The sequence below is a fragment of the Callorhinus ursinus genome, unplaced genomic scaffold, assembly GCF_003265705.2.
Source record: "Callorhinus ursinus isolate GAN/ISIS: 27379988/994484 unplaced genomic scaffold, GSC_fseal_2.0 scaffold75, whole genome shotgun sequence".
In the NCBI taxonomy this organism is placed as follows: Eukaryota; Metazoa; Chordata; class Mammalia; order Carnivora; family Otariidae; genus Callorhinus; species Callorhinus ursinus.
Genome location: NW_027397137.1, coordinates 1,719,165 through 1,734,828, shown reverse-complemented (window position 1 = coordinate 1,734,828; position 15,664 = coordinate 1,719,165). Strand labels below are relative to the sequence as shown.

The 15,664-nt window shown below is 45.6% G+C and overlaps 1 protein-coding gene across 1 annotated transcript in view; it reads left to right on the top strand.

Moving 5' to 3' along the window:
* The window catches only part of DSCAM (DS cell adhesion molecule), an 822,687-nt gene that overhangs the window by 715,136 nt on the left and 91,887 nt on the right, over window positions 1-15,664 (top strand). The window contains exons 17-18 of the mRNA XM_073887019.1: window positions 10,505-10,745; window positions 12,336-12,482. Coding sequence (XP_073743120.1) covers window positions 10,505-10,745; window positions 12,336-12,482 — 388 coding nt within the window. The remainder of the gene's footprint in view (window positions 1-10,504; window positions 10,746-12,335; window positions 12,483-15,664) is intronic.

Sequence of the window (15,664 nt, the reverse complement as noted above, 5' to 3'; positions counted from 1 at the left end):
TGTGTGCATGTATAAAATACACAAATCCCTTTAATAAAACGACTCATTGCTTATTTGCCCCACTTGGCATATATTTGGCATCTCTCTCCATCTACCCCTTGGATTAGCCCTCCTGGTTTAGACGTGTGATTGGCCTTCACCAGTGACCCTCATTCTCTGTCCCAGAGAAGAGCCTCAAGCCAGCCTCCCAAAGGGTCCTGGCTGGCCTCCCAACCTAAGCAGGCAATTCTCTTGGTCCCCAAACCCCAAGTGTGGCAAAAAGATGCTGGCTCCCTTTCCAAAGGCTGCTCAGCTGTCAGGAGTGTCGATCCAGGTCTGACACCGGGCATGCTGGAGAGGTTAGCTCAGACTCAGTATAGGAAGCACGTCCCAGTGTACCGCTCCAGTTAATTGACCCTGGCAGGACGCAAATTGGGCTTGGACTAAGGGCTAGGACCAAGGCCATCTCCATTCATCAGGGGCAGTCTTTTCAGGTGGTTTATTCTGAAAGCTTCACACTGAGCCTGGATGAACCTGACAAGGCAAGGCGTCTGCGAGCAGGCACTATCGTGGGTCTGTTTCAGAGCTGTTAGATTATAAACTGCTAGGTTACAGTGAGTCAGGAAACAAGGATGGTATTTTTGCCCTGACAGAGAACATACTGTCAAGATACAAATACAAACAATGTGTAAGAATCAGAGGTCATAACTAAAAGAGCATTCTGGACATTAACTGATGACCAGCCGTCCGTCCTTCTTTGTCTGATACATCAACATCACATTTTACAAGTCAGTTAGATCCTAAACTTGGGACATGAGGCTAAAAATTGCTCGTGGTTGGATAATATTGCAAATTACTTAGTTGTTTATTAAGTACACTGTGCGTAATTTTAGCTATGAAATCTTACAGGGATATATATGAGAATATATAATACTTTCAGTTTAAAATGAAGACTATTTACAAAAATATCACTGGACAACACTTCATTATGCATAAAGTAGGATTAACATAAGTTAAATATATCTATAACAAGTAAATTGCATATAAGAATAATAATAATATAATATAATATAATATAATATAATATAATATAATATAAAAAGTACTGGATTAGACTTCAGGAAAATTAGATATTACTCCCATTTCTATACCTAAAAAAATGACCTCAAGCAAGTTACTTTGTCTTTGCTGAAACTCAAACCCTTTCCACTAGTTCCGTTCAGAGCGTTCTTTTCATTTTATCATAAAAACGTAAACATGGTGATGAGTATTATCTTCCCTACCAGCCTCTCAGCACTGACTTGATAACAGGGACGATGAAGGACATGAGGGCACCTTAGAATCTGCAGGTTGGGCCCTCGAGTGACAGCCTTGATTTTGATCTCCACCCTGGATGCTTGCCCCCTGGTGGTGCTTGATAGCATAGCCCTTTGTGCTAACAATACACCCCAGTAAATGTAAAGATTGTGAGGTTTGCTGGGCCGATAAATAAATAAATAAATTTAAATAATCTCATAATTGACAGGTGGGTAGTGATTTTAAGAAGAATATTCATAAAACTGTCTCGGTTATAGTTTTGCTGGTTCTCATAAAATACTAACTCCACTTTTAACAGAGCAAATCAGAAGTTCAAGTTACGGTGAATATGGAGCTAAGTATTATAAATGAGCTAGTTGGCATCCATCAAGCGAGTGAGTGAATGAATATACACTATTTTATGTGCCTCATTTTCTTAGAGAGCACTTTTTAAGCCATCTTGCTGATAACACGTTTCTCATCTTATCCCAGAAATCAAATAGGGTAGAAACATTAGTAAATGAGCCCGGATGTTAGAAGGAAAAATCAAATGAATAAAGGAAAACATGCCCAACCAAGAATTCCGCAGACATCAGATGACACCTGTTATGTCACGGACATGTCTCCTAAGGCAAAGGAAGAAATCTGATGTTCCTTTTATCCTTTAAAACCAGGCTGGACAAAGTTCTCTGTGGTTTGTTTCAGGAAGAACTCCAGCCAGGATAGCGAGAGCCAATTGCTGTAGGAGACTCTTCTGCATCTAATTTCCACATTTCATTTTCATAGTAACATGAAACAGAACAGAAAAACACAATGTATGCTTTCAGATTCATTTTGCCAGTACAAATACATTTAACCTAATGCGCTAAGAGATAACCAACTAAGTCTATCTCAAGGTAACCTCCCACAATATCTTTAAAAGCCAACTCCTCTTTGTATCAAAATCTTTGAAAACGAGTTTTACATTCTTGTAACTCTCGTGATGGATTCCTCCCATTAGCACATTCTTCTGTGCTAATTCTAAAATTCTAAAATTTTGAAAATTGTAACTGGAGGTGTAAAATAAAAGTGCTATGTAATTTGAGTAATCATAGAAATATAGGAAGTGAAGCAATTCTACCTTTTAAAGAGATGTTATCCTTTTTGTTTTTTCTGAAAGTTACAATCTAAAGTTGGATATAAGCCCTGTTTTTATCTAAATAACAGAAGAATTCAGGAGGTGTATTCTTACTGACTTCTGGAAGTCAGAATTCCCAAGAAAGGAAAAGATGAGGCAGAGAATGGGCACTGTCACTCCCGGGGGCTCTGTACAGGACTTGTGGCTGTCTCGCTGTCTCAGCATTTGGGCAGGTGTCAGGTGCGTCCTCCATCTGAGAACCAGAGTGGTCCCTGAGGGATCCCACATCCAGGATAGTATGTTGCTGACAGGGGAAATGATCCTATTGGACACTTTCTCGATGCTCTTCTCCATTATCCGTTCATGAGTGTTCATGTCTGAAATTCCTTCAGTTGGGGCTAATGCTTTTCATTACCCAAGCACAGATAAGAGACAAAGGTAGATATCTCTATGGAAGCAAAGCCCCTCTATGCCTCAATCATGACATAAAGTGTACATGGTAGATATTAAATCCGCGACCAAAAGCCTGCTGTTGATGCAGGCATTGCTGGTCTTCTGACAGGACACAGGTTAGGACTTTGCCATCCCAGCAAGGAAGGGGACTGACGCCACCAAGCCCTGGCCTCTCTCGGAGCCTCCTCTCATGGAGGTGCCTCTCCTCCCACCAGTGCTCACCGCCCATCCTCCCCCCACCTCCAACCCCAGCCCACCCCGTGTATTCTACCCCGTGCCCTGCACACTGATTCAGTCCGCAGCGCTGTGTCCTCCAGGGGTCTGTAAACTGTTTCTGTCAAGGGCTAGAGAGTGAAGACTTCCAGCCTTGTGAGCCACGTAGTCTTTGTCTTAACTCCCAGCCCTGCCAACCCTAGCACAGAAGCAGACAGCCAGTAAAGCTTTACTCAGGCACGCTGACATTTGAAGCGCAGGTGATTTTCTCGTGTCACAAAATATTCTTCCTCTTTTGAATTTTGCAGCCATTTAAAAATGTAAAAAAATATATATCTATACATTCTTAGCTAAGGGCCATATAGAAGAAATGGCCAAATAGACAGGCCCTAGGACTTGGCCCCATGTCCACCATGCTTTACCAAACATGATGACCCCTGGGAAGCAGCCACCTGCCGGTGGAATATGTCGCAAATAGTTTCCTGTTACTTGGAAGAGGGTTAAACCACCGAGGGACTCTTTCCAGGCATGAAGTGAAAGGCTTCCTTTCATTCTGCAGTTCCTTCTGAACTGCGGATCTTCTTTGGTCCTTCTGGACAGACCTTACCACTAGCAGAAGTTACAAAGACCGACAGCAGCAATTCTTCGTATGGTTGAGGCGACCATTCCTTTACAAAGAATCAAATACCATTGAAAACGCTGTGTTTTGCACCTCTCCCTGCCATCCCCAGGGGCTTCCATTACCTATAGGGTAGCTACTCCAGGCTGGGTCTCTCCGGTCTACATGGGAGGAGCCAAGCCCTTTGAGATCAGTCAGCTGCCACTAAATAGTTGGAGTCCTCTTGGCATCCTAACCCAAACCCCTTTCCCTCTGCATCCACATTGCCTGTGAAATGTCTAGACACACAGGTGAGACCTGTCTCCCAAAGCCTCACGGTCTCCAGGTGCATTGTTTCCTGGCTGGGCCCTGGCTATGCCTCTTGGTGGCCCGTGGACACAGCTCATGCAGCCCCTCCCCACTGTTTCCCTGCTCTTTCCCTGGTCTGAACCTGGACACCTCCGCTCTCTGTGTCATTTCTCTCCAGCAGACTCCACTCCCAGACTCTAGGACACTGTGAGCCATCACCCTTCCGGGCAAGAAACATTGTTTCTCAGAAACATTAAGACATCTAAAGGCCCTGACATTAAATGTGGGATATTCTGGAGACCAGCTCTCAGAGGCAATACATATAACACCAGGTGGGGGCTGCGTACGTGCTATGAATTCCTTTGTTAGGTCTTTGGCGGAAAACACTGGATAAGCCATTAAGGCTGGTGAGAAATGCTGTGTGGGGTTACCAGACAGTGTGGCATGCAAACAACAGTGAAATTCAGAAAAGTGAGGGGGCCCAGCAAGAGTAGCTCTTCAACACATTTGTTGGTTGGATGAATGAATGAATGAATGAATGAATGAAATGAGAGCCACCCCCCCACACACACTTTAGAAATTAAATAAATGAAGTCCTGTTATGCAATAGTTAACCTCAATTTCATCCCATAAAACTGTAAGAGCCTGTTTCTAAAATTCTACATGTGTTTTCCAAGACCGAGCACACGCTTGGCTGCCGCCTCCTCCCCAGCTGCCAGATCCGATGAGAACACAGTGACTACCAGCTTCAAGTCAAAGTTCTTGGCCCCTCAATATTGTGCCTAGTTCAAAGTTCTGTATTCATCTCAGACCTGGACTGAATAGCTCATGCCATCTCTACCCACACGGTCAGCACAGAAACCTTCTGAAGGATCACTTGGGGCTGTTCCTTCCGGGGTCGTCTCTAGTTATCTCACCCGGGTGCTGTGGGGAGGCTGACTGCATTCCGCTAAGGCTGTCCCTCTTCAACAATGGCGGGTCCTCCTAGAAGCTCAGATGAAATGCCCCTTCTCTGGGAATCCTCTCCCTTTTCTCTTCCACGGTACCCCATGCCAACCCTCGGCCCTGCGAGCACCATGCTCTGCTCTAATCATAGGTTCACTCACAGGTCTCCCCTTGGCTAGGAGAGGCGCCAGTTCCTACTGTTCCACTGAAGGCATCCATTCATTGCGCAAGCTTACCGCGTAGCTGCTATTTATGTTGGGGCATAGGGACGGGGCCTGGAAGGAGTACATGAAGATAAGAAAGAGTAAACGGGAAATGAGGACAGGTTACATTTCAAGGGAATTTGGAAGAATCCCAAAGGAGAATGTTCAATTCATTTTTCACCTGACTTACCCAACCTGCCTGAGTAATGTGGTATTCTTGGAATGCGGAAATCTGCAGCAGAGGTTTTAGCTCTCGGGGTTGGTCAGCGGGTGAATCCCGGCATTGAGCAGAGTCCGTTCACCTGGGCTGGGAAGGGGGAGGGAAGTGTGCAGAAACAGGACCTGGCTTGTGGCTTTCTAAAGAAGAGAGGCCTGCTCTAATCACTCACATCCTTGATGGTGCTGTGAGCATTTGCACATCCCTGTTCTTACTGACTTTTTAAAGACCTCTGTATCTGCCACAGGCAGCTTCAAGGCTCATTTGGATGGACACATAAAATACAGACGCTTGCAAACCACAGATCCACTGACGCCGTACTACTGTTGTCATGGAGATCAAAAGAGACAGTTTCTTAAAGGAAGTGGGTGTTGGACCAGGGACCAGAGGCTGGAGGAAGGACACCTGGAAGGATGGAAGAAGGCTGTTTAGGGAGACTACAGGAGGAGAAAAATGCCAGGGCTAGAAAGAGGAGAGAGCTCCCCAGATGGCAGATCAATGAGACAAACGGAAAGAACCCAGGCTCATTACTGGATCCAACGGTAAATGAAAGGAAGAGTAGGATTCAACACAGAAAAATAATTAACCCCGACATGAAAAGCACAACAGTGAATAGAGAAGGGCTTCTCCCAGAACTGCAGCGCACTCAAAGGGGCTTGAGAGAAGGTAGAAGCAGGACACGTGTAAATCAGAGCGGTCTGTAAATAACAGCATCTTCTGGAGCAGAAAGGCCCTCAGATTGTTGAATTCTGCAATATCCAGTGAGCCTTGGACTTTCTTTCTTTTTTCTTTTCTTTTTTTTTTTAAATTTTTCCATTCACTTACTCTCCAAAGTCTTCCTTTAATATGTATTAAGAGGACTGTTTGCCAGGTGAGATTTGCTATAAATCTGTGGGTCTGTCATAAATGATCTTTATTCTAAAAACATGTCACTCATGAGCTGGCCAAACAAGTGCACAAAGTCTCCAGAATCCCTGCTTTAAGAAGGAAAAGAGAAAGGATGACATTGTCCAAACAACTTGGCTCCTCAGATGCTATTTTCTTCCCTTGACGGGGACTGGGAAGTGAAGCTGGACCCCTCCAGATCCCACCTGGATCTGTCATCCTGATGCATGAGCCACCATGCTGAGTGACCACATGGAAGCCAGCTCTCAACTTGGATCCAAGTTGCACGGTGCTCCTGAGAGATCCTTCTGTACTGGACAGTCCAGGCCTCTGGTCAACAGCTACATCATGGACCTACAGTCCGGGCAGCTCTTTTATCTTCAAACCGTTCTTATTGGCCCTGCACCCAGTCAAATTATAAACCCGCAACTGACGTCATTCCTGCCCATCACTTTTTCTGTGCCTCATATATGCTCAAAACCATTCTCTTCAGCATCTACAGGAACGTTTTCTGAGAATGTCCACTGTGCTGAAGCCCTGTTTTGGACAAGTGAGTGGATGAGATTTCAAACATGTTTGTGAGAATCCTTAGGCCCTTGGAGCTTGCAATCGAGTCCTTGGAAACCCAACATTCGATATGGAACAGTGGCCACAGGAGGGGGCGGAAGTGATCAGCTTTCACTGAGCTGATGGTGAATCAGTGAGTGCGGGGGAGGCCAGAGGAGAGAGAACTCCTTGGATGGAGGCAAAAGAAGCAGATGAGCTGGAAGTTGAGCTGGCTTTGGAGAATGAGTTGGGCTTCGATAGAGGAGGAAGAAGAGCAGTCTCTGATGAGGGCTTTCATGAGATGGGAAAACACAAGAGAGTTGGAATTTCCATGCTTGTGCAAGGATCCAGAGAGAATCCTAGGTGTCATCGGGGAACATCCAGGGGGCATTAGCCTGGAAAGACTACAGCTGGGCTTAAATCTCACAACGGGTACTGCTGAGATTTGGGGAGAAGAGGGCATGATCGAAGTGGTATCTTAGGAAATTTGCCTTCTCCAGTATCTGCAACCAAGATTCAAAGTATGTTCAAGATCTCTACCTGATTTCCTCTTTTTCTTTTCTTCCTACTCCACCATTAATTTCATTCATATGGTTTCATGAAACAATTATTTTTGATCCATTTTGTCAATCACAATTTGATGATATTTAATGGCCAGAGGATTGTATTCCAAAACAGCCTTCCCCATTAGGATTTCTCCCCTACAGACATCTACCTTTATCCCAGGTAAACGCGTACACAAAGGCATGGATGTTTAAAGCGTTATCCAAAATGTATTTTATTTTTTTAAGATTTTTTATTTATTCATTTGAGAGAGAGAGAGAGAGAGAGAGAGAGAGAGCACAAGCAGGGGGAGGGTCAGAGGGAGAGGGAGAAGCAGGCTCCCCGCTGAGCAGGGTGCCTGACCTGGGGCTCAATCCCAGGATTCCGGGATCATGACCTGAGCCGAAGGCAGATGCTTAACTGACTGAGCCACCCAGGTGCCCCCCAAAACATATTTTAAAGTTAAGTATATTATGCACTAATTTGTCTTGGGATGACATGAAGCCCATTGCCAGACTTTTCCACACGCCCTGTCCACACCGGCTTGTTATTCATTCAACTCAGAGAAAGTCTCCAGGGTCACTTTCAAAAACCCTTTGGTACTTGCACCACTATCCCTAAAATTTCCTATACTGAACGTGCAGAATTCCTCTGTTTATGGACTTTTAAAAAGAGATCTGAGTTTTCAATATGTTTCCAAGGATTTCTTTAATGTAAACACATCCCTAAGTGGAAAATCTGACTATCCAGCCTACAAAGTAATAATAAAACATAAACTTTGCCTGACATAGTGGAGTTTTGGCTTGTTTTTGTGCATGAAAACAGTACTTTCTCTTCATGTGATTTGTTAAATGTTCCTTTGATTAAAAATGTCTATCATGGGGCGCCTGGGTGGCCCAGTCAGTTAAGCGTCTGCCTTCAGCTCAGGTCGTAGTCCCAGGGTCCTGGGATCGAGTCCCGCATCGGGCTCCCTGCTCAGCGGGGCGTCTGCTTCTCCCTCTGCCCCTCCCTACCACTCATGCTCTCTCTCTCTTTCTCTCTCAAAAAATAAAATCTTTAAAAAATGCCTATCATAAATTAAGCTAGTTAGAATATATATTCATCTATGGGAGGGGGAAACAAAGGAAGACTCCACCCTACCTGTGCAATCAGATCACAAATCCAAGAAGCTAAAAGTCAGCAAGCAGATCCCCCTGCTTTTGGAGGATTTAGCTAAATTGGTTGCCTCTCTATGTAAACGTTTTCTGATGGGCATTTGCCTCTACTCCCTTCACTTGTTTCTTGACCTAATGCCATAACCACCATACTGTGATCCGGGTTTAGTATCTGAGGAGGTCTTAAGCCTACACAGGGAGCCAATTGAAAAATTAGAATATTTAATGGGCATAAACCAATCTTTAAAAATATGTATCATTTATATTTGGGTCAATGTATTTAACATTTAAAAAATATATGAAATAAGAAATATCTGTTTCAAATTTCACTTATAGATGACTCTTGCAGGGAAATAAATTTTATTAATTAAATGACATAAATGCAAGTTCAGTGGTTGTGGTAAGATAATTTCTATGGAATCAAATTCTCAAAATCTAACGTCTTTAGATCCGATTTAATACAAAGTGAAAATTCACAGCTCATCACTGGAAAAACAAGATTGCCAAGAGATTTGCTTGTAAAAAAGGGATAAGCTCTCATGTCAGGGTCCAGCAGCGCCAGGTTAACTAAAAACGTCATGATTTGGACAACTGTTTTATTGATCTCCATCAGAACTGTGTACATGCATGAAATCAGACTGGATGTTGAGCAAAGCAGTTGCAATCCAAAAAAAAAAAAACCCAAAAATGAGGAAACTTGCTTTTTAGAAATGTGATTTTTACCGTTCCTGTAGAGCTCAGACTAACAAACACCCAAACACAACTGGCACCATCTGATCCCACTGGGAGGAGGGCATAGTAGGCAATTCATAAATACTCGCTGAAATGCATTAGTGCTGCTCAGAGCCTCCTTCTGCCATCTCCCTGTGTGGACTCCCCGGGCTCGCATTTTGCCCGCCCGGTGGCCTCGCCCTATCTGTTGGCCAGCCCCCATTCCTCACTGCTGTGTGCTGGGCAGCCCCCACTCTGCTCCAGCCTCTCTGCCTCCCCCAGCTGCTTTCTGCAGGCACCATTCGCCACCTCCTCCTCTCCCAGTCCCAGACCCTGGTCGTCCTTCCAAGCCCGTGGGGGCCACCCTCTTCAAAACCACTCTGAGCTTGCCACTTTCTGGATGCCCACTGGCCTTTGCTGTCCAGTGCCGGACACTTAGACACCTGAGATTCCCTATGGTTTCCTAAGTGTTTACTCCCTCTCTCCAACTGGACTGCCAGCACTTTGGGGACAGAGAATGCCTTTCATGGTCCTGAGTAACCTAAATCCGTGGTTTGTAGTGAAACACACAGACATACACACCCACGGACACACAGACACAACACACTCATACATACACACTTGCATACACACATAGCACTTGACTGCCTGAAAGTCTACAAAACCTTTATTGCTTTAGAGCATCGCTGTTGTGTTGTTCTCATAACACACTTGAAAAGAGTTTGGTTTCTTTTAAAAACCCACGATATTGGCTAAAGTGTTCTGTCTTCGACTCTGCAGACCCTCTGTCCTTAACAGAGAGTAGCTAACTACGGCCTCACCCCTGCCCGGTTAAAACGCCATGATATGATTCCGAAATGATTTGTGCCTTCATGTCAGTGGCAGACTCCTTTTACTTGCAGCTGCCAACTGGAAACACCTTTATTCTGGAACATTCCACGAGAGCATAAGCTCCACAAGGGCAGGGACCTTGTTGTAAAAAATCATTTGTGCTCCCCAGTGCCTCGGACAACCTGGCAGGACAGCTCTAGCTCAGCAGATTCTGCCGGGTGAGGGTGCGGTGATCAGTGGGCCTGTGTGTTGCTGGGCGGTGGGCCTGAGGCACTGCGAATGCACTCGGTGTTTCCAAATGCCAGAGGAAGTGCACCAGGCCAAGAGCAAGCTGTGCATGGGTTCGCCGCTAGCACCCCTCACTGCACTCCCGCCGGACACCTACTGCTATTATTACCATGACCTTCAGACTTTATTCCACTTTCCTAAGAGGCGGTGGGTGCTGGCTTCCCTCCTGCTGTTCCCCCAGGATTCCTTAGTGTATTCTTTTCTTTTCCTCTTTAGGCTCCCAAGAAACATTTGCAAAATGGGATTATCCGTGGCTACCAAATAGGTTACCGCGAGTACAGCACTGGGGGCAACTTCCAGTTCAACATTATCAGTATTGACACCACTGGGGACAGTGAGATTTACACCCTGGACAACCTCAATAAGTTCACCCAGTACGGCCTGGTGGTGCAGGCCTGCAACCGGGCCGGGACGGGACCTTCTTCTCAGGAAATCATCACCACCACCCTCGAGGATGGTAGGTCCGACGGCCGCTGCTCGCGCCTTCCCTTCCTCAAAGGTTTGCTCTGGTCGCCACTCTGCCCCCCACACACAGCCTGGCTCCTGCTGGCTCTGCAGTGGCAAAGGTGCCAGGCCTGGGGGCCTGAGGCTTCCAGGGAAGTCTGCCTTCATTCCCTCACCAGCTGCACGGATTGGGTCTCGCCCTTGACAGAGCTTGATTGCAAAGCCCAAATTCATTCCCTCTCCAGCATCTCATTCATTCCAAGCACAAGAATTGGGCTTTTCCTGAGTGCATCCAACGCTCGCTCTAGGACTGCAGAAGCCTGACCAGAATGTAGAAATGTAGAAATCTGATTTTCTGAAAATTTCTTCCAGATCAGAGTTAAGTAGGATCCTCCCTCCCTCCCTCCCTCCCTCCCTCCCTCCCTCTCTCCTTCCTTCCTTCCTTCCTTCCTTCCTTCCTTCCTTCCTTCCTTCCTTTTTCTTTCTCTTTGTGATTGCTTCCTATTTCCAAACACTTTGGACCAGAGCAAGGAGTGAGCAGGCTTCCCGGCGCAAATCTCACGGTGACTGAGCGCCCCCTAATGACCACAAGGAGTTAATTCGCCTTCTCCCATGACTGTTCCAGGAGTGCTTGAAAAGCAAAGAGCTCTGTGTCCAGAGACCCCATGTTAGGGGCAGAGATATAATACGGGCTTCATTGTAGCACTAAGTGTAGATTTTAAGGCACCAAATTTGCACTGCAGTTACCTCTTGTGCAGTTAGCCACGTGATCATAGGTTTAAAGAGGCACAGGGTGACTTGCATCCATAATTTCTGACCATTTCTACGGAGAGAAGTCTTAGAAAACCAGACACCCAGAGACTGGGATTTTCCATCCAGCGTCATGATCTTTGCAATCATGATTACATATGCCTTTTGGTTTTCACCTCAGTGCTAACTCTTAATTGACGTGTGTGGTTCTGTTGATATTTTGTCCCTTTTCCAAGGTACAGAATTTAAGGTCTGGATAAACTTGATGTGAAAAACATTTCACACAGCCCCCCTCTCAGTCTGTTTACCGTCTTTCCTCTGACACAGTGGTATAGTTTTGCAAGAGGGGCTTGCCAGGGAGGGGGCAGTGAGTAACCTATAGGACTACATGTCTGCTTTTCAGCACCTTTCAATAGCCAGGCTCCCCATTTATATGCCATATGCTACAAAATGCGGAGGATATGTACTGTATAAAGCAAATGTAACTTCAAACAGTCACGAGAGTGATGGGGAAACAAACCAGAGAAGCAATGGCTTTCTACTCTTGCAGTAAGACCAGAAGTGTTCTCTGCTCCTCAGTCCCGGGGCAACCTCCTTGAACGTGAAGCAGTTAAGCTGGAAAGAGAGACTGGAAGTCTGTTAGGACTTACGCATAAACTCACATCATTTTATGAAGTTATCATACTATTTGAATAGGGAAATGGTACTCATTTTTCCCCCTTAATTTTGTGGATTGAGTGTGATTTTTTCTTTTGCTTGCATATTGAAATGTTAAACTAATGTTGCTTATTCCGTATTGCTTTGCCATTTAAACTACCCACAGTTATTACAGATTCTAATTATTTAATTTCAGTGCCCAGTTACCCCCCTGAAAATGTCCAAGCCATAGCAACATCACCAGAAAGCATATCAATATCCTGGTCCACCCTTTCCAAGGAAGCCTTGAATGGAATTCTCCAGGGGTTTAGAGTCATTTACTGGGCCAACCTGATGGACGGAGGTAAGGATGAAAACTAGGGCTGTGAGTTTGCCCCAGAGAATGCATGATGGGCGTAGCAGACCCCCCTCCTAACGTAGGTTTCAGGGAACGGAGAGTGCGTCTTTCTCAGTGGACACTGTCCACTCTCCCCACGTCGTTCTGTTCTTAGCAATCATCATGTGTTCTCACAGGTGCATAGAGCTGCTTGAAACATTATGTATCCTCAAAAAGCAATTTGAAGTATCGGAGGGGGTGGCACTGGGGAAATGTTGGCATGGATGTGCTTTCCTGGATGAGTATCTATGCCAAGCCTCTGCAGGCAGCACCAAGACGTTGATCTGATTCTAGAAAGTTCTATGTGATGTGTATCCTAAAAGGTTGACCTCTTCCGATTTCCTGATAAAACTCAACAGGGAAACTTCCTAAGTCCCTGCAGTTGACCCATGAGAGGGTTCAGGGGGAATGCCAGAACACCTTGCTAGGAATACTGTTACTTCTCGCAAAGAGTCATTTCATACAAAACCCTCCATTTTTCCTCCTTCTGTTTTATTCTCCATCTCCTTCCCCCTTCCTGTTTCTCTTCCTTCATTCTTCTTGTTTCTCTGTGTTGTTTTTGTTTTTGTTTTTTTTCTTTCAAGGTATAGGACAAAATCCTTCTGTGTGTTTGGCCAAGGCTGAATGAGAGTGTGACCCACACAGGTAGCAGCAAGATTGGGGCCAGAAGTTTCTTGCAGAGAATGCGTCTCAGTGTGGTGGGGTGGGTGCTGCTGAACCAGCCTGAGCCCTGCTCCATGAACAGGATAGGCACATACCCGCCCTGCAGCCTCCACAGGGGAGCTGCTGAGCTCTGTTCACTGTCTGCATCCCAAGACCTGTGTGGCCCACACCTGCACCCTCCCTTTCTCTCCTCCCCAGCTGAGGGGCAACGCCTCTCCTCTTGCCTGGGGCTTCCTTCAACCCCTCTGACTGCACGTGGACTCCTAGTGCATGCTCACCTCTGCGTCTGGGCAAACACAGCCAACGCCCCCAGATACATCCCACCCCTGTTCAGGCCACCTGGGTCTGCTCTGCCAAGCAGGTGGCTGTCCCCACCCCAGTAAACAGAACACACAGGGCCTCAGAGGCTGCAGGGGGCTCTAATATTGTGTAAGAATAAAGGAACAAAGACAGTTAGCTAAATAAGCTTAATTTGCTAAGGAAAGAGCAGCTTTTGGAGGCTTAATTATGTCTATACCAGACCTGCTTCTCAGGGCTGAGGACCAGACCCGGTTCCTCCTGCTGTTGAGTATAGCACCTCACGCATCACCTGGCACTAGAGCCATTCTGTAAAGATTCACCTGCTTGATCTGAGGCAGACACGTTAGCTGAGCATCTGCTCTGTGCTGGGCTCATGCTAGACACAGAGGACGCAGCGTCTGCCCTATTGGATGTTCCAGACCAGTGAGCAAAGGAGAATCTAGTGAGCATAGAACCACAAAGCCCAGTCATGCCCAGCCAGCCCCAGAGACAGACAGATCTATATAGATGATTCTTTTAACAACTTCACCCCCTTGTGCCGCAAAAAAAGCTTTTACAAATCCCATAGACATAAAGTGTAGAGCAATGACTATTTGTAAAAGTATCCATCTTATTGGCATGATTCCGTACTATAGTATTGTGTGTATTTGTTCTCATCTTCGTCTTGAATGAGACTGAACTAAATACTTTAGCACTCACCTAGAGGCATTGTGACACTGAAATTGTTCTATTTTTGTTCCTGTTGGAAATATTTCCAGTATCCAGTGGTGGCTACTCATCCCATCATACACATTTTGACCCATCACTCTTATTTGTTAATACTGACTATTAACACCTTAGCTCCACGAAGAGTAATGTGGCTAATACGGTTCTTTTGACTTGATGCTTCTAAAGCCTTAAAAACTTGAATATTCAAAAACATAAAAGTCTTTAAATAAAGACTGCTTGGAAATGCATACAGTTCCTAAAGATACTTTTGCTCACTGTATTAAGATCAAAGTGGTGTGCTTAATGTCTAATGTAGGAGTTCTACACTTAATCTCCGAAAGATGAGAAGGAAACCCTTAGAGACATAAACCTGCTATGAACACTCTCTCCTCACCTGCTACTTATAAGAAGTGACATGTATGAATTAGCAGGTAATTCCATGGGGTTACTGGGTGCTTCCACAGAAACTCCTCGGGCTGCTGTCCCAAGGAGTTGTGAAAACATGTGGCTGTGTAAAGGACTGGTCCCACTAACCCTGAGAAAACACCACCCACTCACTCTCACACACACACTCACAGACAGATACTGATACAGGCTCACACACAACCCTCACACATACATCTGTTCACATTCAGACACACACTCAGGCACACCTACTCACAGACTCATGCACAACCCTCACACATACAAACACTCACACTCATAGGTACACACTCAAAGGCACACTCACAGATTCACAATTCACAATGCCCAGTTGGCATCTGCTCACATTCACAGACACACATGCTCAGACTCACAACCCTCACACATACATCCACTCACACTCACAGGTACTCACAGGCACACACAACCCTCACACATACATCTGTTTACACTCAGGCACACACTCAGGCACACATACTCACAGACTCACACACAACCTTCACACATAAATCCGACACAGACACACATGCTCACAGRCACACTCACAGACACACAGGCYCAGATTCACACACGACCCTCACACATACATCTGTTCRCACTCAGACACTCACAGACTCACAACCCTCACACATTCATCTACTTGCATTCACAGACACTCACAAGCACACACACTCACAGACTTACACATAACCTTCACACATACATCCGCTCACACTCACAGATCCACACACAACCCTCACACATACATCTGTTCACACTCAGACACTCACAGACTCAACAGCCCTCACACGTTCATCCACTTACATTCACAGACGCTCACAGGCACGCACACTCACACGTACATCCTCTCACACACACACTCACAGGCACACGCACTGACTGGGAGACACAGATTGTTACTACCACTGTGATTAGCAGTTACCTCAAATACACATACAGGAAAACGTTTTGTTATTGTTAATGTGGTCAGATAAAAGTGGTGAATACATTCGATAGGGGAGGCTAACCATACAATATGTTGGTGAAATTTCTGAGTATTTTATCATAACCTGAAA